Genomic DNA, 26,194 nt, shown 5'->3' with positions numbered 1-26,194 from the left:
TATTAGTTTAAATGTGATCTTGATTAGAAGATACTAAAGTGTTGAAATATCTGTTTATTCAATGATTTATTTAATTGAAGTCACCTGTGCTTAACGGAATGCTCATTAATATTATGAAATTTGATGTGATGACTTCGTTAGTGGGCTTGACAAGCTCATTTGGTTGGCCAAATTTCTTAGAAAGAATTTTTATTTTAAATGAATCAGACATGAATGTAACTGCAAATACATGTATTGACCTCAAGCATTTGGCTCTTGCTCGACTTGGCCAAACTTCTTAGAAAGAATTTTTATTTTAAATGAATCAAACATGAATGTAAGTGCAAATATATGTATTGACCTCAAGCATTTGGCTCTTGCTCGACTGATGCGGGTGCATCTCCCGTGAGGGACACGGTAGCGATAGATGCTCATGCTGAGGGAAGAGAGGCGCCATATGGTTTTTTCTTGAGGGGGATTTGTCGCCTAACTGCGAGGGCCTACCTTTTGCTAACCTTATGTGTTTAGCTCATTATTAATTTCAGATTTTTGTCAGTATAACCGCCAACATTCAGATCTTCCCTTTTTGGAATGTATTCGAAGGCGAGAAGGTGCTTCAGATGTAACTCATCATGAGGTAGTGTTAATCTATCATTCTCGACATTTCCATCCTCCATCACCAGCCCTACCATATGCAGTTTTCTTGCTGCCAGCCCTTCAAGCTGCTCTCCTCTTTGTTGTCGGCTCTTCATACCTGCTCCCCTTTGCTCCCCAACCCTCTCACCTGCTATTTTAATGCCACTAGCCACTACTCTATCTGTTGTCCTTTGGCGCTAACAAGGAAATTTCCATGGGTGACATACAATGACTACTACGCCAAGTGCTTAACGGCTCGAGGCCATTGAGGAAAAGAACATGGGTGAGGTCACCTTTGACTGTAATAGTGAGATCTATGGAGGAGAGCCAAAAGAACAGATTAACCTCTTTCGTAGGGATTGCTTCGATCAAGAGGTGAATCGACCAGGGCATTTTAGAATTCGGTATCAGAGGAGACCGAGAGAGAAAGTGCCTAACAAAGGGCACAATGATTTAGGAATTAAGGTGGTTCTACTGGACTTTAACGGGAGGATGAATCCAGATGATTTCCTTGAGTGGATGTAAACTGTTGAGTGAGCCTTTGAATACAAGGATGTTTCAGATGACAAAAGAGTGAAACTAGCCGCCATCAAGTTGACGAAGAATGCTTCCTTTTGGTAGGACAACATGAAGAAGAAGAGACAGAGGAAAGGACAAACCAAAATCATATCTTGGGAGAAGATGAAGATGGCGATGCAACGACAATATCTATCCCCACGCTACTGCTAGGATATTGTTATGAAGCTCCACTATATGCAGAGGAGCAATCAGTGGAGTACACTGCTGGATTTATGCAGTTGAAGTTGAAATGAGAACGTAAAGAGACCGAGTACTTTATATCCAAGTACTTGGGAGGCCCGAAACCTGTCATCAGTAATGTGTTCCAATTGCAAGTTTACTGGACACTCGGGAAAGTTCAGACCTTAGCACTAAAAGTGAAAAGACAATAGAAGTAGCAAAGGTACCAATCTCAATTCAGACAACCTCATATAATTGAAGGCCCCGACAAGAGCACGCCTAGAGGAGTGGGAAGGACTAGACTTGGAACTGAGAAGACATATATTAGAGTGGAAAGAATTCTTAGAAGAATAGCACGTCCGGTGTAGTTCCAACTTGGAAAGGATTCCGATGCCACGTATATGGCTACATCGCTTCTAGTTGCCCGACAAGTCAAGAGGTATCATTCACCAAGTAGGGTGCCATGGAGGAAGCGAGTGATGAAGCAACAACTGATGATCAGGACCAGACTAAAATTGATGTATCTCTCGTGCGTGATGCGAGACACGGGACACAACAACGACAACTGTCAAATTGATTGCTTGAACTGGTTCATGTTAAGGGAGGAGAGTGGCCATACAATCCTTCCTTAAGGGCGATTAGCCGCCTAATTGAGATGGCTCACCCTTAATTAACCTAATAATATTTATATGCATTTTTCCCGTGTTTAGACCATTTTTTATTTCATATTTTTGTGAGGTCAGTTGTCAATGTCCAGGTCTTCCCCTTTAAGGCTGTATTCGAAGGCGAGAATGTGCTTCGACTATAACTCGTCATGAGGTTGTGTTTGTCTATCTTTCCCGACATCTATAGCCTACTTCTCGGCCTTCCTACTGTTGTCTCCCTACCACTGACCCCCCCGCCTGTTGTCTTCCTGCCGCCAACCCTCCCATCCTCTATTCCTTGCCACCAGACTTTCAACCTGCTCTTCTCTTTTGTCTTCAGTCCTCCATGCCTGTTATCCTTTGCCGCCTAGCCTTCCAACATGTCCTTTATAACTCACCAATCAACCACATTCCTTTCCCCCAACCACATCACTCATATTGCAGCCTTCCATCACCTTTGAAACCAACCTTAGTTAGGTGTCTAAGTTGTGTGTTTGTTGTCAACTGCTTATTTGATTTGAATAATAACATTTATATTTCTTATTATGGTTTGGGCTAACTAAGTCTGATTCATTTTATACCCCCACCTGTTCATCTAATAATTTAATGCAATTCACAAGAGGACATGCAAAATATGAAGACAAATTCTGCTTGATTCATATAAAGGCTTACACGTGCTACTAATATATACTAAATAAATGTAATTCAGGTACTTGCAGATAAGAAGAAAATCTAATGGGAGGAGAGAAAGATATAAATAAATAAACACAATACAAACAATAAAGCCACGTGGAATCTTAATAATAATAATAATAATAATAATAATAATAATGAGAAACAACTAATAAAATAATCTTTAAAATAGAGGTATAATCAAGTTCAAGATTTGCGATTGCCTCTTTTTAAAATTTAAAAATTTTCTATATAAATATTAAAATGTAATATTTTTTTTCTTATGTAATTTAAATAATTTAATAACTTTGCCCTTCTTCAATATACTTTTTATGGCCGATACATAAAAAATTAAATATTTGATGATTTTACTCACTTAAAAAGTAACACTCATTCTGCCCCTAATGGAGGAAAAATATTTGACGTACGCAAAATTGCATACATATTAGGTTATTTGAAGGATAAAAGTTATAAGGGGTATAACTTAAATGTAATCTACATATATCCTCCAAATAACTTAATATGTACGTAATTTTGCGTAGTCTTACGTATGCAAATATCTCCTATTGGAGAAGCTCACTCGTCAATCATAAAAAATAAAAATAATAATAAAAAAAAACATTTTCATTTGCTTAAAATTAGACAGAGGATACCAAGAAAATTATACGAAGTTAATGCAATGAAATTAACTTAAAATTTTACAAAAAATTAATAAAATGGACAATGATAAAAGACAAGCTCACACATAAAAAAAACAACTCATTTCAACAGCTAATCTTAAATAATCAAAATCCACAATATAATAAAACAATAATTTACCACAGCAGCTAGAAATCTAACATAATTTTATCTGCTAAAAATACTAATATAAAATATACTTAAAATATATTAAATTTAAAAACTTAATTTTAAAATACTTATAATTTAAAAATAATATTATTTTACATTTTATTAAATAAATTTTTTTATTTCTCCCCTAATTATTCATTCATTCTGTCATTTTAAAATAACACTCTATAAAGTACTACTCTCCCTTTTATAATAATAAAGCAAGCTCGAATTCCAAAACTTGCGCTCGATAAATTAATCAAGCTTAAGCCAAGAGTGACTTCAGCTCGACTCGACTTGTTCACACTCCTATCTACGGATCAGTGAAATTTGGAGAAGGAAACAAAAATACATAATTAGATGCCAAAAACCCCAATAAACAATTTTCCATTAATGAAAATTGAATCAATTCATCGGCAACATCAAATATATAGAGCAACAAACACTCATAAAACATTAAACCACATCTTCAAATTCATACTAACAAAGTACAATAAATACATCTAATACAACACAACATAACATTTCTTCGAAGACGGCCAAATTCGCGGCGACTTTAATCCTTATTTCGAGCTCGATCCTTTTTGTGGCCGCCGAGAATGCGAGAAATCTGAAGGCCTCTGCTGAAAGCTTGATTGAATAACATTCTAGTCTGGAACTCAGAAACAAAGGGGAACCATGCCAAGAAGGCAATAGGGGTGAAAAGCAGCAGCCCCATCATAATCTCGTAGCCTCGAGCGAGAGCTTTGATTGAACCCCATAGCCCGAATTTGCGCATAGCGGCTTTGCATGCTTGCGCAATCTGAAGAGGATGTTAAGAAATTAAAAATTTAAGTAGACACAAATCTATAAATAAATAAATAATAAAAGGGGAATTTCTATATATCTAAGACCTAATGTTTACTTACATATATATACCACTCAAATCTTTCAACTTTTTATATATACCACTCAAATCTTTCAACTTTTCATACATATGTAAGGTGGTTCACACGTAAAAATTGAAGCTTAGGTGTTACATATGTAATTACATAGGAATAGTGGTATGTATGTAAATCTTCCTAAATAATAATAATAATATTAATAGTAGGTAGTAATAGTAATAGTAGTACTAGTAATAGTGATAGTAATAGTAGTAGTAATAGTAATAGTAGTAATAGTGATAGTAATAGTAATAGTAGTAATAATAGTTGTAGTAGTAGTAATAGTAGTAATAGTGATAGTAATAATGATAGTAATAGTAATAGTAGTAATAATAGTAGTGATAGTAATAGCAGTAATGGTAGTAGTAGTACTAATAGTAGTAGTAGTACTAATAGTAGTAATACTAGTAGTACTGGTTGTAGTAGTAGTAATAGTACTAGTAATAGCAATAGTAATGTAATAGTAATAATAATAATAGTAGTAATACTAATAGTAATAATAGTAATAATAATAGTTGTAGAAGTAGTAATAGTAGTAATAGTAATAGTAATAGTAGTAGTAGTAATAGTAGTAGTAGTACTAATAGTAGTAATACTAGTAGTAGTTGTAGTAGTAGTAATACTAGTAATAATAGTAATAGTAATAGTAGTTGTAGTAGTAGTAATAATAGTAGTAGTAGTAGTAGTAGTAGTAGTTGTAGTAGTAGTACTAATAGTAGTAGTTGTAGTAGTAGTAATACTAGTAGTATTAGTAGTAATACTAGTAATAATAATAATAGTAATAGTAGTTGTAGTAGTAGTAATAGCAGTAGTAATAGTAGTAATAGTAGTAGTAATAGTAATAGTAATAATAGTAATAGTAATAGTTGTAGTGATAATAATAGTTGTAGTAATTGTAGTAGAGTAATAGTAGTAGTAGTAGTAATAGTAATAGTAGTACTAATAGTAGTAATACTAGTAGTAGTAGTAATAATAGTACTAATAGTAAGAGGAGTAGATAGTAATAGGAGTTGTAGTAGTAGTAATAGCAGTAGTAGTAGTTGTAAATAATAGTAGTAGTAGTAGTAGTAATAGTAGTAGTAGTTGTAGTAGTAGTACTACTAGTAGTAGTTGTAGTAGTAGTCATACTAGTAGTAGTAGTAGTCATACTAGTAATAATAGTAATAGTAATAGTAGTTGTAGTAATAATAGTAGTAGTTACTAATACTAGTAATAATAGTAATAGTAGTTGTAGTGATAGTAATAGTACTAATAGTAGTAATAGTAGTAGTAGTAATAGTAGTAATACTTGTAGTAGTAGTAGTAATACTAGTAGTAATAGTAATACTAGTAGTAGTAGTTGTAGTAATACTAGTAATAATAGTAATAGTAATAGTAGTTGTAGTAGTAGTAATAGTAGTAGTAGTAGTTGTAGTAATAGTAGTACAAATAGTAATAATAGTAATAGTAGTAGTTGTAGTGATAGTAGTAGTAATAGTAATGTAATAGTAATAATAACAATATTAGTAATACTAATAGTAATAATAGTAATAATAATAGTTGTAGAAATAGTAATAGTAGTAATAGTAGTAGTAATAGTAATAGTAATAATAGTAATAGTAATAGTTGTAGTGATAATAATAGTTGTAGTAATAGTAATAGTAGTAGTAGTAGTAATAGTAGTAATACTTGTAGTAGTAGTAGTAATACTAGTAGTAATAGTAATACTAGTAGTAGTAGTTGTAGTAGTAGTAATACTAGTAATAATAGTAATAGTAATAGTAGTTGTAGTAATAGTAGTAGTAGTAGTTACTAATACTAGTAATAATAGTAATAGTAGTAGTTGTAGTGATAGTAGTAGTAGTAGTAATAGTATTAGTAGTAGTAATAGTAGTAATAGTAGTAATAGTAGTAATAGTAATAGTAGTAATAGTGATAGTAATAGTAGTAGTAATAGTAATAGTAGTAATAGTGATAGTAATAGTAGTAGTAATAGTAATAGTAGTAATAGTGATAGTAATAGTAGTAATAATAGTTGTAGTAGTAGTAATAGTAGTAATAGTAGTAGTAGTAGTAATAGTAGTAATAGTGATAGTAATAATGATAGTAATAGTAATAGTAGTAATAATAGTAGTGATAGTAATAGCAGTAATGGTAGTAGTAGTACTAATAGTAGTAACAATTGTAATAGTAATAGTAGTAATAGTAGTAATAATAGTAGTAGTAGTAATAATAGTAGTAGTAATAGTAATAATAGTAATACTAATAATAATATAGTAATAGTTGTAGTAGTTGTAGTAGTAATAGTAGTAGTAGTAGTAGTACTAATAGTAGTAATACTAGTAATAAGGGTAGTAATACTAGTAATAATAATAATAGTAATAGTAGTTGTAGTAGTAGTAATAGCAGTAGTTGGTAGTAGTAATAGTTGTAGTAATAGTAGTTGTAGTAATAGTAATAATAGTAATAGTAGTAGTTGTAGTAATAGTAATAGTAGTAATTGTAGTAGTAATAGTAGTAATAGTAATAGTAGTAATAGTAATAGCTTGTAGTAGTAGTAGTAGTAGTAGTAATACTAGTAGTAATAGTAGTAGTAGTAATACTAGTAGTAGTAGTAGTAATACTAGTAATAATAGTAATAGTAATAGGAGTTGTATTAGTAGTAATAGTAGTAGTAGTTAGTAGTAGTAATACTAGTAGTATTAGTAGTAATACTAGTAATAATAATAATAGTAATAGTAGTTGTAGTAGTAATAATAGTAGTAATAGTAATACTAGTAGTAGTAGTAATAGTAATAGTAATAGTAGTAGTAATAATAGTAATAGTAGTAGTTGTAGTAGTAATAATATAGTAATAGTAGTAATTGTAGTAGTAATAATAGTAGTAGTAATAATAGTAGTAATAGTAATACTAGTAGTAGTAGTAATAGTAATAGTAATAGTAGTAGTAATAATAGTAATAGTAGTAGTTGTAGTAGTAATAATATAGTAATAGTAGTAATTGTAGTAGTAATAATAGTAGTAGTAATAATAGTAGTAATAGTAATAGTAGTAATTATAATAATAGTAGTAGTTATAGTAATAGCAGTAGTAGTAGTAATAGTAGTAATAATTGTAATAGTAATAGTAGTAGTAATAGTAGTAGTAATAGTAGTAATAGTATTAGTAGTAGTAATAGTAGTAATAGTAGTAATAGTAGTAATAGTAATAATTAATAATATAGTAATAGTAGTAATTGTAGTAGTAATAATAGTAGTAGTAGTAATAATAGTAGTAATAGTAATAGTAGTAATTATAATAATAGTAGTAGTTGTAGTAGTAGTAATTGTAGTAGTAGTAGCAGTAGTAGTAATAGTAGTAACAATTGTAATAGTAATAGTAGTAGTTGTAGTAGTAGTAATAGTAGTAGTAGTAATAGTAGTAATAATAGTAGTAGTAGTAGTAATAGTAGTAATAATAGTAGTAGTAGTAGTAGTAGTAATACTAGTAGTAGTAGTACTAGTAGTAGTAGTACTAGTAGTAGTAATAGTGAAAGGAGTAGTAGGAATATAGACATGAACGTAACAAAGATTAGGAATTTGATCAACCGGAAAACAAGCTGAAAATTGGCGCTGAATCTCTGCCTTCCGACAGATACGGTCTGCAAAAAAACATAAATAATGACAATAAATTATTTTGAATATGTTATGTTGTCAGTTAGAGAATAAAAATACAAGGATATTACATCTTGAAGAGAGAGAAAGAGAGGTCGGAACGGTGATGCATAAGTAGAACTGCTATGCTTCTAAATTGTCCAATTACTGTGTATAAATACGTTATTTTATTTCTAAAATATAGATTGTACGAATTTCGTTAACAAAAATCTCGCTATTTAATATCTTGCAAGAAATTTAAGACCTAAATTTAGGAGGAAAATTTACATTTCTAATGCAGTTCAAAGACGCACAAAGAAAGGAAGTTCAGTGAAACCACAGCATGATGAAGAAAACAATGACAAATTTACTCTAATGACAATTAATCAAGAATAAGGCGTGAGAGAAGAAATTATAATTTAAATAAGTTGCTTTTCGAAATTATAAATCTACCAAGAATTCTACGAATTTACCTTCATGACGAGCAATACTATCACGATCACAAGCCAAGAAATGCCATATACCTGTAAAAACAAGCAAATAATTTAAGTTCAGAATCCCACATTTCTCATGTGAAATTGCAACAAATTTTCGTGCTTGAAATAACTAGTTACGAATGTACCAATATGCTTTTTGTCTTGGTTATATTCAAGTGATAGAGAAGCCCATATTGATAGATGAAAAAGCGGAAAGATAGCAGTATTTCCGTAATGGTCCCTCGCTTTCCCGAATATTTCAGATGATCTTGCTCTTTCTCCCACCATGATTCCCAGCTGCTATTCGTCGCCACTCCGATCCCACCACGGTTACTTATCCATTTGTTCCAATCAGTCCAATCATCAACAATCTTTTGCCATTCAAACCCAGAAGGATTAAATAAAAATGGAGCGAATAACCAAGTCCCAACCATAAACCACATCGAAGCAGTGATAAATATGTAAGCAACTGCGGATCTATAAGGTTGCCCGAATATTTGGTAAACGACGAGTAAGATCATCAACTCCATGCCCTTCACAAAATGACTGCGAGAATAAAGACGGTAATTCTCAGCAAACTTCGCATGGAAGACGACGAAACCGCGACCTGTGCCGCGATACTCAGCACCTCCATGAAGCAAAGTCCTTCCGTAATAGTGAGTTTTGGTTCCGAGCGAAAAAGTAAAGAAAACGGAAGCTAATTGTAACTGCATCATGATGAATTCGCTTAGCGCGTTTCGAAATCCTTTTTCAAGACCAATTTCCATCATCATAGGTAGTGCCATCAAAAACCCAAGCTGCACGAAGGACTGCGAGGCGAGAGCTACTTGAAGGGGATGGTTGTGAATGAACCTTTTCCCAGTAGCCAAGCCCTCATCAAGCCCGCTAAGAACGAGGTAAAGTCGCCCGTATAGAAATACGTATACTGTCAGGACAGTCAACTGCAATTCAAACAAGAAAAAAAAAAGGAAAATTTACATACCTAGCACACAATTCTTATGTATTTACTTACATACCTCACTCTTAAAATTTCATATTTACACACAAGACACATTAGTACTTTAAATCATGCATGAAAATTTGTGCTCAACTTCTAAAAAGTGGTAATAATGGTATTGTTGATGTGATTTTAAAGATGAGTGCTAAGTGTGTAAACAATGAAAGTTTAGGTGTGAGATATGTAAACACAATAATAATAATAATTGTGTGCTATGTATGTAAATGCCCGAAAAGAAAAAGATGATGAGCTTCAGTTCAAGAATTCATCATAGTCATGACAATTTTATGTAAGAACCAAGACATACCAGGGTACTAAAATAAAATCCCACAGTCGTAAAATAGCAGGACATCATCCTAAAGAAGTCGAAACGGTGCCCAAGCCTATATACATCGCGGCTCAATGTTTGCTCCCCGTTTCCATTTGCGATCTTTGCTTCAAACAGAGATATCTGATTAAGGCCCACATCTCTTCCTTTGCCTACTTGCAAATATTCGTGATGAGTGACACTGCCTTCGCGGAGCGTCGAATTGAAACCTACACCACAGAAGAAGAATATAACTTGCTTAGATATCTGATGAGTTTCCATCATTATTTTGGACTACAGTGAAAAACAAGATGGAACTTAATTCATGAAAATACCCGCAAAAATGTCCTCGCTTAAATTAATTATCTTGGAAGCCTTACTCACACCACCTCTTGTGAGATGAAAGAGTCTGTCAAAGACATCCGGATGACCATAGTGAAATCGAACCCTAAACATGAAAAGAAAAAGAAGCTTATAAGAGAGAGAAGCAACTGGACGAACTGCACGAAGAACTAGTATGAGCAGTTTAATAGAATGCCATTGTAAGTTTTAGAAGCGGAAAAATAAATATCCCTCTCCAATTTCATGGAAAACAATTACAAGATAAATAGAGAGGGATAACTCCCATATCAGGAAAGTAATAAAATCAGTCAAAACTTCCCATAATGAAAGAAGAAAATCATAAATATGACAAACCAATAATTTCAAATCCTAAAAATAGAAAATACTAATAATAAAAGATACTCAAAAATATAATCTTTCTAAAAAATCCAACACCTCCCCTCAAGTTGGAGCATAAATATCTGTCATGCCCAACTTGCGTACAAGGACTCAAAACTAGGACTAAAAAGTAATTTAGTGAAGAAATCTGTTATTTGTTGTGTTGTCAAAGTGAAAGATATGTAAATAGCTTCACGATTAATCATCTCTTTTACGAAGTGCCTATCAATCTCCATAAGTTTTGTGTGATCATGTTGCACTGGATTTTCTGTAATGCTTATGATAACCTTATTGGCACAATAAAACTTCAATTTGCATGTTTAACGGAATCCACAGCTCATGAAGAATTCTATTTAGCCATAACATCCCACATATCCATTAGAAATAGCTCGATCTGTCTTTTGACACTACTCCTTACCACCATATTCTATTCCTCATTTCGTCATGTAACCAAATTTTCCTAGACATAAGTGCAGTATCTAGATGTTGATTAATCGTCAACAACTGAGCCCGCCTAGTTTGCATAGATGCATGGCTCTATATTCTGTTGTGTGGTCTTCTAAAAGAGTAAACCCTTACCTGATGTACTTTTTAAGTATATGAGAATCCTGCTAACTTCAAGTGTTTCTCAGATGGTGCATGCATAAATTGATTTACCAAACTTATAACAAAGGCAATATATGGCCGTGTATATGACAAATATATCTACTTTTCCACCAACTTTTGATATCGATCTATGTTCATTGGGTCACCCTCATCTCCTAATTTCTAATTGGGATCAATTGAATGTTTGTTGGCTTACAAACACTCATCCATGTTTCTTTTAGAAAATAAAGAACACATTTTCGTTGGGAAACAACAATCCCTTTTTTTGATCTAGCAACCTCCATGCCAAGAAAAATGCCTCAATAATCCTAAGTTTTGATCTCAAAAAACTGATGCGGGGGAGGACCAGTCAATTTCATATATGTCATCCCCGATGAGAATAATATTGTCCACACATACACTCAGTACGGCTATCTTCTCATCCTTTGAATGCTGAAGAATATTATATGATACCTTCGCCACAAAGTATACTCTTGATCTTTAACAAACAAAGCAAATTTTTCAAATCATTCTCTAGATAACTGCTTCAACTCATATAAGAACTTTTTTAGTATACACACCTCGCCAAACTTCTCACAAAATTCTGGACGTGTATCCAAGATACTTCTTCCTCTAGGTCCCCACTCAAAAATATATTTTTTATATCAAACTGTTATAGAGGCCAATCAAGATTAACAGTATGTGATAGAAGAACTTCTATGGATTTTAGTTTCGTTAAGAGGGCGAATATTTCTAAGCAATCAATGCCATAGATCTGAGTGAATCCCTTGGCAACCAGTCAAGCCTTGTACATTTCTAGAGAACCTTCAGAATTACACTTAACTAAAAGAACCCATTTGCATCTGACAGTTTTCTTCGCTCTTAGGAAATCAACCAATTCTCATGCGTCATTTTTTATTAGACCTTTCATCTCCTCAAAGATAGCCTACTTCCACTTGAAAACTTTTAGAGCATCCTACATAGTATTAGGAATCTCCATATAAGTCAAATGTGGTAAAAACCCTAAAAATAGGCGACTTATTTTCATATGACACATAATGAGACAATGAATGTTGGGTGCAGAGTCTCACCTCCCTTACAAGCAACAATGAGATGACTGAAATCATTAGATTTCGGACTAGGGCTAGACTTAGGTTTAGGATTAGAAGGCTCAAAACACAAGGATGAAGTGGGCTGATCGTGGGGTAAAGACTCAATGAGGACATTACCTGAAGGATTCATGGACTTGAGGCAATGCAAAAGATTCACACACTTTCTTTTGAGTTATCTTTTATAGCGAGTGGACTATGTCAAATAGTATTAATGTTATAGTTTTTTTTCTTGTTTCCTCTTTGTTAGTTGTTATAGGATTAAAGACATCATGAGATGACACAGTAGAAAGATCAATTCATCTTTAATATTGAAAAACTCGACACACTTTTTTTCGATATAATATAGCTTGGATTTTAAGGCTGAATAATCAAGGTTGGGGAGATTATTTTGTAAGTTCAGAAAAACAATAGTGAATATTTATTTTATCTCCCCACCCCCCAAAAAAAAGAGTTGTTACTTAAAAAAAAAATGACATTTATGGAAACAAACATTTTTTCAAAATAGAATTAAAGCACTTATACTCCCATCCCATTTGGGTGACCATAACAAAAACATATTTAATGGTTTAAAGTTCAAACTTTTATTGATTATGACTATGAATGTGAGCAAATACAATACACCCAAATATCTTTAAAGATAAATCATAAGAAAACAAATTTGTTAGGTCAATTTTCTGAAAAACATTAAAAGGTGTTCAAAGTTCAATACTTTATTGTGTGTTCTATTAATGAGAAACGTAGTGGTAAGATCACCCTAAAGATATTTCGACATATGATTTGTAAATAACAATGTCCGAGATACTTCTAATAATTGTTTGTTTTTTCTTTCAGCCACACCATTTTGTTTAAGGTGTCGACACGAGTTTTGATGAACTATTCCTTTTTCGGAAAAAAAATTACCTAAAACATTTTTTAAAAACTTTAGGCAATTATATTTGAATAGATTTTTGAAATTGTGTTTGTACCATAATGTAAAAGTTTTTAAAAAATATTTCCACATTTTTTTCATAAAGTACACCCAATTTAATCTTGTGATCATTAGTAAAGATAACAAACCATTTTTTTCAGAGTGAAGATGCTTAGAAGGATCCCAAATATCACTATGAATCAAAGTAAAATGTGTAGCTGACTTGTAAATTTGAAAAGAAAAAGGGGGGCACGATAATTTTTGACAAACTGACGGACTTCACATTGGAAATATGACAACTTTATCTTTCAAAATAAGTTAGGAAACCATAATTTTAAATACGAGAAACTAGGATGACTTAACCAATGTCATAGTATAATATCATATTCGGAAATAAAAGCAGAATTTAAACAAATACTTCATCATTGTTTATTCACATCAAGTTCAACTTCAAAATAGTATAGCCCATCATCTTCCCAACATTATCAATCATCCTCGTAGTGGTAAATTCCTGAAACTCACAATAAGAGAAGAAGAAATTAGCTTGACACCGATAATTAGAAGTAATTTTGCTGATGGACAATGGATTACAAGAAAAATTGGGAACACGAAGCACATCACGAAAGATTAACAACAATGCGAGTTTGACAGTTCCCATCCCGACAATTTTGAGGAGCCATCGTCAATTTTAACCCTTTTATTGACAACACCAGAATTATAAGATGAGAATAATTTAAAATAATCAGTCATATGATCAAATGCACTGAAATCAATTATCCAAAAAATGAATAAATTAGGGTTAACACTAAACAGGTTAGTGGCTAGAGAGTTATCATTCTGTACTGAAGGGTAAAATTGAGTCGGTGACAATTTTGAAAATTGAAACAACTTCTGCAGGTGCTGTAGTTGCTCCATAGAAAAAGAAATTGTATCTAAGTTGGTAGAAGTCTCTTGAGTGTCATCAGTAGTAACTTGATAAGCCCGACCTTCACATTTAGATTTTGGCTCATAATTTACGAGTTTACATTAAATCTTCCAACATGCCTCTCCTTTGTAAGCCATGATTTTTAGCAATGATCTCACCACCATGGGTAGGACAAATTAGTTTTAGAATAATTGGAACCAATAAAAACAATAGAATTTATTTGGGCGAAGGTCGTCACCGATTTATACAACATCATCAACGAGAGGAGAGGGTGAATCCAAACATTAGAGTCAATTTCGATTGCAAGTTATTTCAGTGCTTTAAAGGCGTGTTAAAAAGAAAGTTGGTGTAGACGACTCCAGCGGAGAAGAAGCCGAAGGTTTTAAAACAAATTGAGTATTTGACTGGCCTACTTCCGATTCAGTTTGATTCTCAACTTCATGGCACTTTGGAACGAAAGTTGTCTTTGTGAAAAACAGAGGAACCGAAAAAAGGAGGTGCAATCCTTTACGTTGTGGTATTTAATGGGTCTTAAACCTGAGTAGAGGAGAAGTTGACTGAGACGGCCCTAGCGGTGAAGAAGCAGAAGGTTCTAAAATAGATTGAGTATTTGATGGGTCTACTTTTGATTTAGTTCGATTCTCTGGTTCACGGTACTCTGGAATAGAAGCCTTGTTTGTGAAAATTAAAGAGACTGAAAGAAGGTAAAGTCCTCTATTTTGTGGTTGGTCTAGAATACTGAAGACAGAATCGTGAGGAAGCTGCGAAGTCAAAACCGAGCGGAAGCATACCCAGATCTCTCGAACGCCACAATCAAGTTGTCTTCCTTGTTAGCTCTAATCACGATTGCATTGCAAAGAGATGAAGTCATGATCCAGTATTTTCCTTCCTTGTTGGATCTAATTGTGACTGTATCGCGAGGATGAAGCTGCAATCTGTTTACTTTCCCACCTAATCGATGGTTTCAGGTAGAAGTGGAGTGAAATTGGGAGAAAGGTCGGAGCTTCGAATATCTTTGTATGTCGCGATGTAGTCTTGTTTTCCTAGCTAGCTACAGTCACAACTGTGTCATAAGGTTTCAGGAAAGAGCAGAGCGAAAAGAGGGGACCATGACACCCAGAACACGCGAGCTATCAGGCCAGCGGGATTCATCAGGCAATTTCGACGGTTATTTTTGGCTTTGATAACATGCAAGTTTTGGGAATGGAAAAATAATTATTCCTCTTAAATTTCAAAGAAAACAATTATGAGTTAAATAGAAGAGAATGACTATCACATTAGAGAAGAAATAAATCAATCATAACTCGAACAAAAACAACAAAGCCTTAATCCCACTACGTGCATGAATAATTTTTCTCCATTGCACCCTATTTAATGTCATATTTCCATTTAGTTCTAGTAAATTAAGATCATTTTTTATACAATAAGCCCAAGCCTTCCTAGATCTACCTCTGTCTTTCTTAACACAAGTCGAATCTAAAACATCTACCCTCCTAATCGGATCATCAGATGGTCGGCGTTTAACGTGACCAAACCATCTAAAGACGACTTTCTCTAATTTTGTTCGTCACAAGAGCTACAACCCTATCACAGATATATTCATTTCGCATTTTGTCTCTAAGTGTAAAACCACTCATCCACCTAATCATTCTCATCTCGGCATCCACCTAATCATAACTCCCCATAATAAAAAAAAAGAAACCGAAATTATGACATACCAATAATTCTAAATCCTAAAAATAAAAAACACTAATATCAAAATATACTAATAATAAAATCTTCCTAAAAAATTCAACAAACTTCAAATTTCACATTTAGCCAATATCTAAAACATTTGATGACCCAATCTACACCTCATTAAAAATATTATCGTGCCCAGCTCCACAAAGACTGACCGAGGAAATGACAATTTGACTACACTGTTGAAGTGGATAAATAAGCTTTATTTTACAATAGTTCTGTTATTTATTGTTTTTCAGCTTTTATTTTAAACGCAGAAGTACATGTTTTCTTCTAAATGTTAAAAGAAAAATAAATAAAATGTGATATATGCATGCATATAGGAGTCGTCTTTGGATAGTACTGAGAGAGGAATGCAATGTACCAGTACACGAAAATGAAAATGAAAGTGAAAATAGACATAGAATGGTTAAATATATATTTTTAAAGTATACGTTTAGACGGTAACTCTCAATAATGAAAAGTATAACATAAATGAATAAAAAAAAATGAATATGTTTTCGTTGTTGCTTACTTTTATTGCAGCCATTTTTATTGTTTAGCGTAATTTTATAAAATATTTTAAAATGAGAATTAAAGTAATTTAGAACCATTTGCTCATTGAGTAATTTAATTCAAGTCGTAAGTTGTTTACATTTTTACAGGAAAACAAGTTATATACTAAATGAACCCAAGAGATGCTATGTACAGACACTGAGGAGCGCGGGATGATAGTTATTATAATTTAACTTTATTTTATGTTAAATGTAAAAATTTAAATATGAACCATATTTTAAAATTAAGTTTTATAAATTAGAATGACTCTTTTGTGCTTTGGTGAATTTTATTTGATTATGAAATAAAACTGTTAGAAATGTTTCTTCCGTCCGACCGTCAGTTCCCGCCTTAACAATTTCAAGCCCCCGATGCGGGTTGTGATAGAAATACTCGACGTACGAGTTTTATGATGTTGTGATAGCTCTTGAACACTTGAGTCGTTACTTATGGATCAGTGAGTTGAGTTTGTTCAATGACCACAAAGCCTTGAAATTATTAGACAACCAGAGCAAACTGAACGGTCGACACACCACTATGGGGAGTTCTTAACATCATTCCAGTTCGTGCATTGAGCCACCATTACTTGCTGATCACTACAATGCAGGCCCGCATTGTGGGCTTGGGTAGTAAAGAAGGAGCTTTACCAGACAAACAAGGATTTCGGGAAAACCAGGGAGTAGCGTCAAGAGAAGCTTTTTAGGCAATAATACCAAGTTGATGAATATTTGTTCTACTAGAGTAAGTTATGCATTCCAAGATGTTCGCAGAGATAGTCCATTGTTCAAGATAGTCGGAGTGGAGGACTTGCAGGGCATTTTGGCATGAATAATACTCGCACTCATGAGCCCAAACAATGCAGAATTTGTCTTATGAAAAAAACCAAAGGGCAAAATTTACTGTTATACACCCCATTAACAGTACCAGAGGCACCGTGGGTGGATGCTAGCATGAATTTTGTGGTGGAACTACTGAGGACATAACAGAACAAGGATTCACTCAGTCATGGTGGGTTGATTCTTGAAAAATGGTGCATTTCGTACCCTGTCACCGAACACTGGATGCATCGTATATCACCGACTTGTATTTCAGAAAGATTGTGAGGCTGCACGGGATACTAAGGACCATCACTTTGGACAGGGACTTCAAGTTTTCGAGTCACTTTTGGAGGACTCTGTTGGGAAAACTAAGCACTAAGCTTCAACAAAGTTCTGCAACACACCCTAAGACGAATAGTTAGACTGATGTAGCAAATAGGAGCCTTGAAATCTGCTGAGATGCTTTGTTGGGAAGAATATTAAGCTATGGGATCTGATTCTAACACATGCCATGTTTGCTTACAACAGATCTGTGAGTCAAAACTAAAGGACACACCCCATTTGAGATTGTGTACGGGCACAAACAACTCACTCTGCTTGAATTGGAACCCATCTCACTTACAACACAAATTAGCGAGGACGCTAAGGAACGAGGGCACAAGAGATTCAGAAGCTCAACAAAGATGTTAGGAAGGAAATTACTAAACAGAACCGCAAGTACCAAGCACATGTAAAAAGTTCAGAAAGAATGTGACTTTTCAAGAAGGGGACCTAGTGTAGATCCGATTAAAGAAAAAAAGATTCCTGATGGGACCATTCGAAAAGTTCAATTCCCGAGCGAATGGACCTTTCAAAATACTCCGAAAGTTGAATAACAACGCTTACAAGATTGACCTACTAATGAACTACAATGTTTTTACTACATTCAATATTGCAGACTTGACATCATACTACGAGGACCCAGGAGCTTCGACAGATGAAGTCGAAGCTCCCCGAACCACGTGAGCCTGACACAAGGCTAGAGCTGGATCACCCAGTACAACATGATTGTGTAGGTCCCCCATGAGTGATGTTGAACCGGCAAACACTTCAATGGGGAGGGAATTGTCATCCTTTCCTCTCCCCAAAATTTGCCTACTATAAATATATGTTGTCGCTGCCTAGGGTTTAGTTTTTGCTGATTTTAGGTTTCAGCCACTAGGCATTTTTTTCTAGGGGTGTAAACGTGCCGAACAAGAGTGAGTCTATGCTCAACTCACGTTCGATTTGTTAAAAAATACTACTGTTTGTGTTCGACTCGTTTATACTTTGAATACAAAGCTGTTCCTGAATAAAAAGTGGTTTGACAACCTCAACCACACATCCATAGAATATTAAGAGTTCAGAGGAGATTTAAATCTTATTATTTATATTAAAACATCATTTAAATATAATTTAATATATTTTTATTCTATTTTTAATTAATAATTTTAAAAATACTAATCAATTATATATATATATATATATATATATTAGTCAATTATATTATTTAAAAATAATATTCATTAATTATATATATAATTTAATTATTTCAAGCTAAAATGAGTCGAACACAAAAAAAAAAATTATTGATGTTTGACTCATAAACTTAGTGAATGAATCAAACACGAGCTTTTTAATGAGCTGAACACACTGTTCACGAACAAGGAGCTATTTAGACAACCCTGTTCTTCTCCTGTTGGGATTGTATCATAATACAGGAGGTGCTTCAAGATGTCGACCGCCTCGACCTACCTTGCGCCTCCTCCTCCCCCATGCATATTGTTTCCACCTCCTTGCCCCTCTTCCTTGCTGCTATGACCACTAACCCCTTTCTCGACTTGTTGCCGATGTCGCCAACCTCACCTAACCCCACTATTGTGGATGATAGCCTCCCATACGCCCCTACTACCACCGCTAGCCCACTGCAGCCGATTAACTTGTTGCCAACCGACCTTCCTACAATTCCCCCAGCTATCTCTATCCCTTCAAACCACCCTCTCGTGTCGGACCGGATTCTCCCCCTTTGTCCTAACACTAGGGGCTAGTTTGTTCTTGTGTTCTCTATTTCTTGTTATAAAAACATTTGTGTGGTATGAACTTGTTGTTGTGTTGTTATCTCTCCGCCTTCATGCTAAAGTATGACCATATTATAATATTCAATAAGGTTGGAGTTGTATGATGTTTTCAATGGAAGGTCTCAATCCCCCAAGATATTGGCCTATTGTATTCTTCTCGAGCTCCACTAGTTCACATTTTAACAACTACTCGAACTCAATGGTCTACTCTGCTACTAAGGGATTTTGCTATTATAAATACTGAATCTCAATATCAAGTCATGTATGTAATATGCTGGTAGATACTTATGTTGAATCTCATTTCATCTTATATAGATCATAAAAATAATTTTATTTTTCTCTCACGTGAGCGTGGGCTTCAAAATTTTCACCACGGAGACGAACTTTCTCAATGACAATAAACTTTACCATTCTATTTGGTTGGACATGCTTGTAATCAGACAATATTCTCTGTCTGGAGCCACTCGAATTCGTTTAAATACATGCAATTGTCAAAATATGAAACGTCAATCTTCAGTCCAAAATCATGACTTCTCTGATATTGCATGCCAATCGTCAGGTTATTAGTTCATCACTAGAAATTGTCTGGTATTAGGGATTCATTTCCTCTTCTCGAACTGACGAGTCACCATTGTGGCTATGAATGCTCTCTCCAAGTTGTCTCCTCTCAAAGGCGACAACCCTTTGCTTAACTTGAAAGATTTATCGTTGCAAATCCTCCATAATAAGTTCTTGAACACCTTTTTGCAGATTTATGCTAGGCGGATTTAAGTCATTTTCTCCCAATAAATGTTTCAATAAGTATAGGGCTGTAGATAAAAGGTTGGTCGAAATTTAGTGTTTTAGTGGTAGGTGTCGGAATTGGTTTTAGTGGAGATATGAAAATTAGATTTGGAAATTTAAGTTTAGGGCTAGGAATTGTAGTAGGAATGATTTGAACATTGTGGGAATTTTCTTTTTTGAAATTTTGGATTGGGAGAAAAAAGACTTCTCTAAAAATATAGTATTTACGGGCTTTGATAACGGATGATATAGTTCTAAGGCTCTTAGAAGGTGTTCAAGAAATAGTTTTAGTACGAAGATGGTTGTGGGATAGTAAGGGAATGGGAATATGGGAGGTCAATGACATTTGTAAGGGGTAAGAGGAAAAATTTACTGTTTGACAGCGAATTCTGTGTCGATCGGTAGCTGACCTAGCTAGACGGACGACAATATGGAGAAATACAGAGGTCGAGGAAATTTCACCCCTATTCCTGAGCAGGAGACAGACACAATACTTGCAAAGAAAATGATAAAACACTTCGTAGAGCATAAAATAGATAATATCTCCAAATACAATAATAAGGGTCAAAGTTTGCTCAACCAGAAAACTAATAGCATATATATATATATATATATATAGTCCCTTGAATAAAAACCTTAGATAAGAATACAAAAACAGGAAATAAGCCATAAAAGAAAGAAATAATATCGCTGAATTGGGCAACAAGACGAGATTGCATGGTTCAATCTGTCTGTGATATCAGAAACCATCAATTCTATGGTATAGCAAAATTCTCGCAATCAAGAATCAGGAATTCCATGTTCCTGTAACTCCGTGGGATGTCGGACGTCAGGAAGAGGAGAAAAACTTCCGCAAAAGAAAAAAAAAATAGACAATCAAATTCACAAAAGAGACAAGATTAGGGTAGTATCTTGATTCAATTCATTCATTGATAATTAATCACAATTGATGAATCAAAATTTATAGAAATAGGATATTTACTGCTAAAAAAATTAATTATATAAATTTAAAGATAGACTTATCTGATCTAAATCATATCATAAATTTCAAAATCAAATCAAGATGAAATTATCCACCAAAAAATAATTTAACTAACAAAATAAATAATTAAAACTAAATCCTATGCGCTTGTATTGTATCATTATATCTCAATATGTAATTCTCTGCTTAAAACCAAAGGATAATTTATAACTTGCAAAAAAGGTAAAACCATTTTATTTAATAAAAATTGGATACAAAAACTTATTATTTTCTCATATTTACAGTATTAAGACACAAAAAGAGTATAAATGATGCAATTAAGGAACATAAAAAAAATAATGACATGAATTTCCTCAATTATAAGGATATATTAAAGAAAAGAAATCAATTAATAAAAAAATCTATTTGCCACAATGAATGAAAAATTAGAATAGTCCCAGGGCTTGATAAAATATTAGCTATTTGTTCCTCGTTTTATCCAGATATAACCATGCACATTATTAGATCTTTCAGTTATGCCGCTGAGGAGGAAATCTTACCTAAGAGGATTTGCAAGTAAGCGCTGACCAATTGTTACAAAACTTGTTTCCTGATTTGACATAAACCATGCGAGAGAAGAAACACTGCAAGAAGCAGCAAAAAAACATTTAAAATTTCCAGGAGATTTAACAAAAACAAATCATTTTAACAGAACCTTGCGAGCCTACCTTCCGGTGAATATGTGCTCCCTCACACCAAGGATTGAAGGATACCTCACACCATCATGCTTTTTTAAAAACTCTTGAAGTAGGTTTCTCATTTTCAACGCCTCTTCCAGATAATTATCCTAGGTGAATAGATACCATTGTAAACACAAAATACTGACATAAAATGAGATTTAGAAAGATCAATGGCTACCTGATTCATGTCTATTGTCTGTAAACCTTCACCGCGAGTGAAAATAATGGCGTGATTTTGATTCTCTGGCTTGCCTTCACCTAAAATAGCAGGACCTGGAAGTTTTATCCGGTAGATGACCTAGGAAAAGAGAATCAGAAAAAGTTAAAAAAATTTAAGGAAACATATGCGAAGAACCATGAAGAGGGAAAACAAATAAGATTCCTAACCTACTTATGGCATACCCTTGGTCATAATACCATAAAGTGCATCGATAAGTAATCGATATTATCTAACGATACAACCTCTACAGATTACATAAGCAAAAAAAACATGCTTCCATATAACAAGTATAAATCCATGCTTCACTTATTAACATCAATAAAATCTTCATTACCAATTATTTTCTATAGGTATTTCAAAAATATTTTCAAGCTTAATTTAGAAATGCAACAATGATTGAAAATTCAAGGAAATAATAATGCTATAATAGAAAATAAGTATCACAACAGTTGCACAGCTATTTATTTTTGTAATGAAGAATAAAAGATACCATAATTTAGGTTCAAATGCTAACAACAGTACGGCTATTTCTTTCATAAATATTCAATTTATGAATTAAACTCCTTTGTAATATACACTTCTTCATCAAATACGATGTCATCTGTAGGAGTAACACAGCAACAGCGTTTAATATCCGTAATCATTTTGCCTTCCTTTCAAGGTGCGGTTAATGATAACCACGACAGCATGATTAATAGTCTAATACAAAATCTGACTATTTGGTAACATATAAAAATAAGCACAAAGAAAATTGCTAGTGTTCATTGTTCAAATCTGATAAAGTTTACACTAAAATGAGCAGGGGGAAAATTAAAGGAAGATTTACATACATACCACTCAATTTCTATTTATTTACATATCTAACACCTAAACTTCAATTTTTACATGCATGCCCCGATACCGGAATTAATCCAAATATAAATGGAACGATAACATTATTGTTGAAATTCAAAAAAACAGTTACAAAAAACCAATCGGAAGGGGAAATAACACATAAGTGGTGGCTGTCGACGAGTTCCCGACAAGAAATGATGGACCATTGGTAGGGCAGCAACAAGGAAATGGATGGCAGGGGATAGGCAGTCAGGGTGGCGACAAGGCTGGGGACAGGGAAACAACAACCTGCAAGGAAGGCCGGCAACATGGAAATAGCAGAACGAAAAGGTTGGCGGCAGAAATGCAGCAAGCACAGAAGCTGGCGGCTGTGCAACGACAGACAGGGCGGGCCGGAGATAGAAACACAGCAGGCAGGGCAGCAGCAGCAGGTTGGCTGCTGGAATGATGGCATGGGAAGCAGGGAGAGATTGATAAACACCGCTTCATGACGAATAATATCAGGAGCACCTTCTCGCCTTTAGATACAATGCTAGGAAAAATAATTGGAGATGTTGAAATCAACGATATAAGATGAGTCTAGCATCCCGTGACAATGCAAAAAATGAGCCCTCTTTGAGAATTAGTCAACCACTACTATCATTGAATCCATGCTCACATCAACCTAAAGGTCCTTTGGTACTGTTAATGGCATGTATAACTCTGTGCTTTAGGTTCAACACTATCGAATGTATCGCTCCACATCTCTTATCAATCAGAGCCAAATAAAAAGCGTTCCTTCACTAGTGTGAGGGTATTGTCTTTGTCGAAATGGTCTGTCAGTCCCCTAAATGTGACTATACAAAACAATGGCCTCTCTCAACGAACATTTGGGCACACACAACTTGCTCTGATGGAAGACATAACTATCATCTCTATGGTATGTTCCTTCAAGCCTCTCCTTACATTATTCCCAAATTTTCCTGAAATCCCCATTTGTGTTGTATGACTCCTTCACTAACTCAAATCCCACAACTCTAGACTGTAGAGACGTAATTAGAGAATTGTGATGGCTCAAGGCATTTGCTACTCGACTCTAACTTCCTTCCTTGTAGTTGAGCACGAATTGGAAACACCAAAAAACCAACCTACATAGCATGTCTACATTTCAACTTGCTCTGGCTGCTCAAGAACCTTAATACCTTGTGATCTGTGAATAAAGTGAACTAGCTTGTAAGCGGTTAGAACTCCATTGTTGGAGAGCTCTCATAATGGCACAAAATTTCCTGTCATAGTTTGAATACTTTCTCCTGGACTCGTTCAACTTCTCACAGAAGAAGGCTATAGAGTCTCCTCCTTGACTCAACACTGCTCCGATTCCCACATTAGAGCTGTCACACTCCACCTGGAAGAACTAGCTGAAATCCAATAAATCTAAAATTCGGGCATGCGTCAATCAAAACTGGAATGGGATTTCTTTATGCACTGAAACTTATCTCACTTCAAAAGCTCGGTCAGGGGAGCTTTAAGGGTGCTAATGCTCCTGATGAACTGTCTGTAACATGACGTTAACTTGAAAAAAACCACCTCAGGGGTCTCCAGCTCACAATAGCTTCTATCTTCGTTGGGTGCATCTGCATGTCTGCACAGGACACAATATAATCCAAAAAATATACATGTGTCATCATGAAGTGACATTTCTTTAGGTGTGCATATAGTTTCTCCGACCTTAGAACCTAAAAAAATCGCTTCAGATGCTGACAATGCTTCTCCTCTGAACTCTTGTAGACAAAATTGTCTAAGTAAACAATCACGAATTTCTCGATGTAAACCAAATTAATTAGTCTCATGAATAAGTTAGGTGCATTGGACATTCCAAATGTCATGAAGGTTCACTCGTACAACTTATCATTGTTCTTAAAGGCGGCCCTCCATTCATCCCCCAACCTTAATATGATCTGATAATATTGTCTGCATAGATCAATCTTGGAAAAGGCTACAGCTCCATGTAAATAATCCAATATGTCATCCAGGCGATAGATAGGGAACTAGTATTTTAGGTGATCTCGTTGATAACTCGACTATCAATGCACATTAAGTGCGAGAACAAAACATGGACTAGTACTCTTTCTCATCAATCCCATAGTAATGAGATCTTGGAGTTGTCGTTGTAACTCTTCATACTGTACTAGCCTTAACATATATGTCGGTCTGTTTGGCAATCCTAACTCTAGGATAAGATTTATGACATGTTGGATAACTCTTGATGGCATCAAACCCTCTACTAGGTTCTCCGTCATCACCTGTTGAAACTTAGATAACAATGGTTGGACATTCTCCGATGGATTTGTCTCCTCCTTAGTCCCTTTAAGATGACTAAGGCCAGTGCCATTGGGGCTTCTAACTGACAGCAGAAAAGTGGCATATGAGAAATCATGTGTAGCTGCTCTTCCAGAATCCTTGATGGGTAAGAGAATGATGTGTATTCCCTCCTTCGTGAATGCATTAGTGTTCTTGAACTTGTTGTTTTGCGTCTTGAAATTGAATGTTGTGGTTAATTGGCGTCCATGGGAACCACATCTGATCCTGTAGTTGATCCCTAATGGAAAACCTCTAGCAGGCATATTGTTGATCCACTCATATCTCGTTTCCTTTTTTCAACCACTTTAGAGAATAGGGTTGAGAGTGTTTCTATGTAACAACATCCAACTTCTTCACCAAGAAAGTAGAAGCCACATTCTCACAGCTTCCTCCGTCAATAATAAGGCATCAAACTTTTCCTCTCACAGTACACCTGATGCCAAAAATATTTTTCCTCAAACACGAGTGATCCTTTATGGTTCTATCAGTAGAACTCTTCTTACAACTAGCATTTCCTCTTCATCTCCCAAGAACCGGTATTCCTCACATTAATCCTTAGCGGTAGCATCATCACTCACTTCCTCCATGACACCATGCTTAGTGAAAGACACCGCTCAGTTCCTCTAGTAGCTGGAGGTGATGTGCCATATCCATGGCATCAGAAGCATTTATGGGCTGGAAATTGTACAGGTCGTACTGCTCTCCTCAGGTTTTTTTCCTACAATTATCTGTTATTTTAGTTCCTTATCCAATCTTTCCCACTTCTCTTGGCATGCACATGCTAAGGCCTCTCACTGTAGGGGTTGTATGAATTGATGTGGGTAGGGGCTGTAAACGAGTCGAGCTTGAGCGAGCTCAGGCTTGATTCGTGTTGATCTTGGAGTTGTCGTGTTTGACTCAAAATTGGCTCGTTAAAATTAATTAGAAAAGAATAGATATAGGATGTTGGTGTTACGCCTTTTATTCCTTCGAACCTGCACTAACTCTGTGAAATAAAAAGTGTAGAACCACATTGACCACACGAGTTGCTATGATTTATACTTAGATATAAATATATATATATATATA

General features: G+C 34.5%; 1 protein-coding gene across 1 annotated transcript in view; it reads right to left on the bottom strand.

The window, feature by feature from the left end:
• Positions 1 to 3,912: 3,912 nt before the first annotated feature.
• LOC110027106 (callose synthase 3) overlaps positions 3,913 to 26,194 on the bottom strand; it is a 98,420-nt gene continuing 76,138 nt past the window's right edge. The window contains exons 35-43 of the mRNA XM_020728396.1: positions 21,911 to 22,030; positions 21,721 to 21,839; positions 21,553 to 21,636; positions 10,147 to 10,259; positions 9,812 to 10,041; positions 8,654 to 9,448; positions 8,505 to 8,555; positions 7,884 to 8,039; positions 3,913 to 4,299 (exon numbers count right to left, since the gene is read on the bottom strand). Coding sequence (XP_020584055.1) covers positions 4,054 to 4,299; positions 7,884 to 8,039; positions 8,505 to 8,555; positions 8,654 to 9,448; positions 9,812 to 10,041; positions 10,147 to 10,259; positions 21,553 to 21,636; positions 21,721 to 21,839; positions 21,911 to 22,030 — 1,914 coding nt within the window. The 3' untranslated portion in view covers positions 3,913 to 4,053. The remainder of the gene's footprint in view (positions 4,300 to 7,883; positions 8,040 to 8,504; positions 8,556 to 8,653; positions 9,449 to 9,811; positions 10,042 to 10,146; positions 10,260 to 21,552; positions 21,637 to 21,720; positions 21,840 to 21,910; positions 22,031 to 26,194) is intronic.

Source organism: Phalaenopsis equestris, unplaced genomic scaffold (assembly GCF_001263595.1).
Source record: "Phalaenopsis equestris unplaced genomic scaffold, ASM126359v1 Scaffold000414, whole genome shotgun sequence".
Taxonomy (NCBI): domain Eukaryota; kingdom Viridiplantae; phylum Streptophyta; class Magnoliopsida; order Asparagales; family Orchidaceae; genus Phalaenopsis; species Phalaenopsis equestris.
Note: the sequence above shows the minus strand (reverse complement) of the source record. Positions and strands in the feature narration are given on the sequence as shown.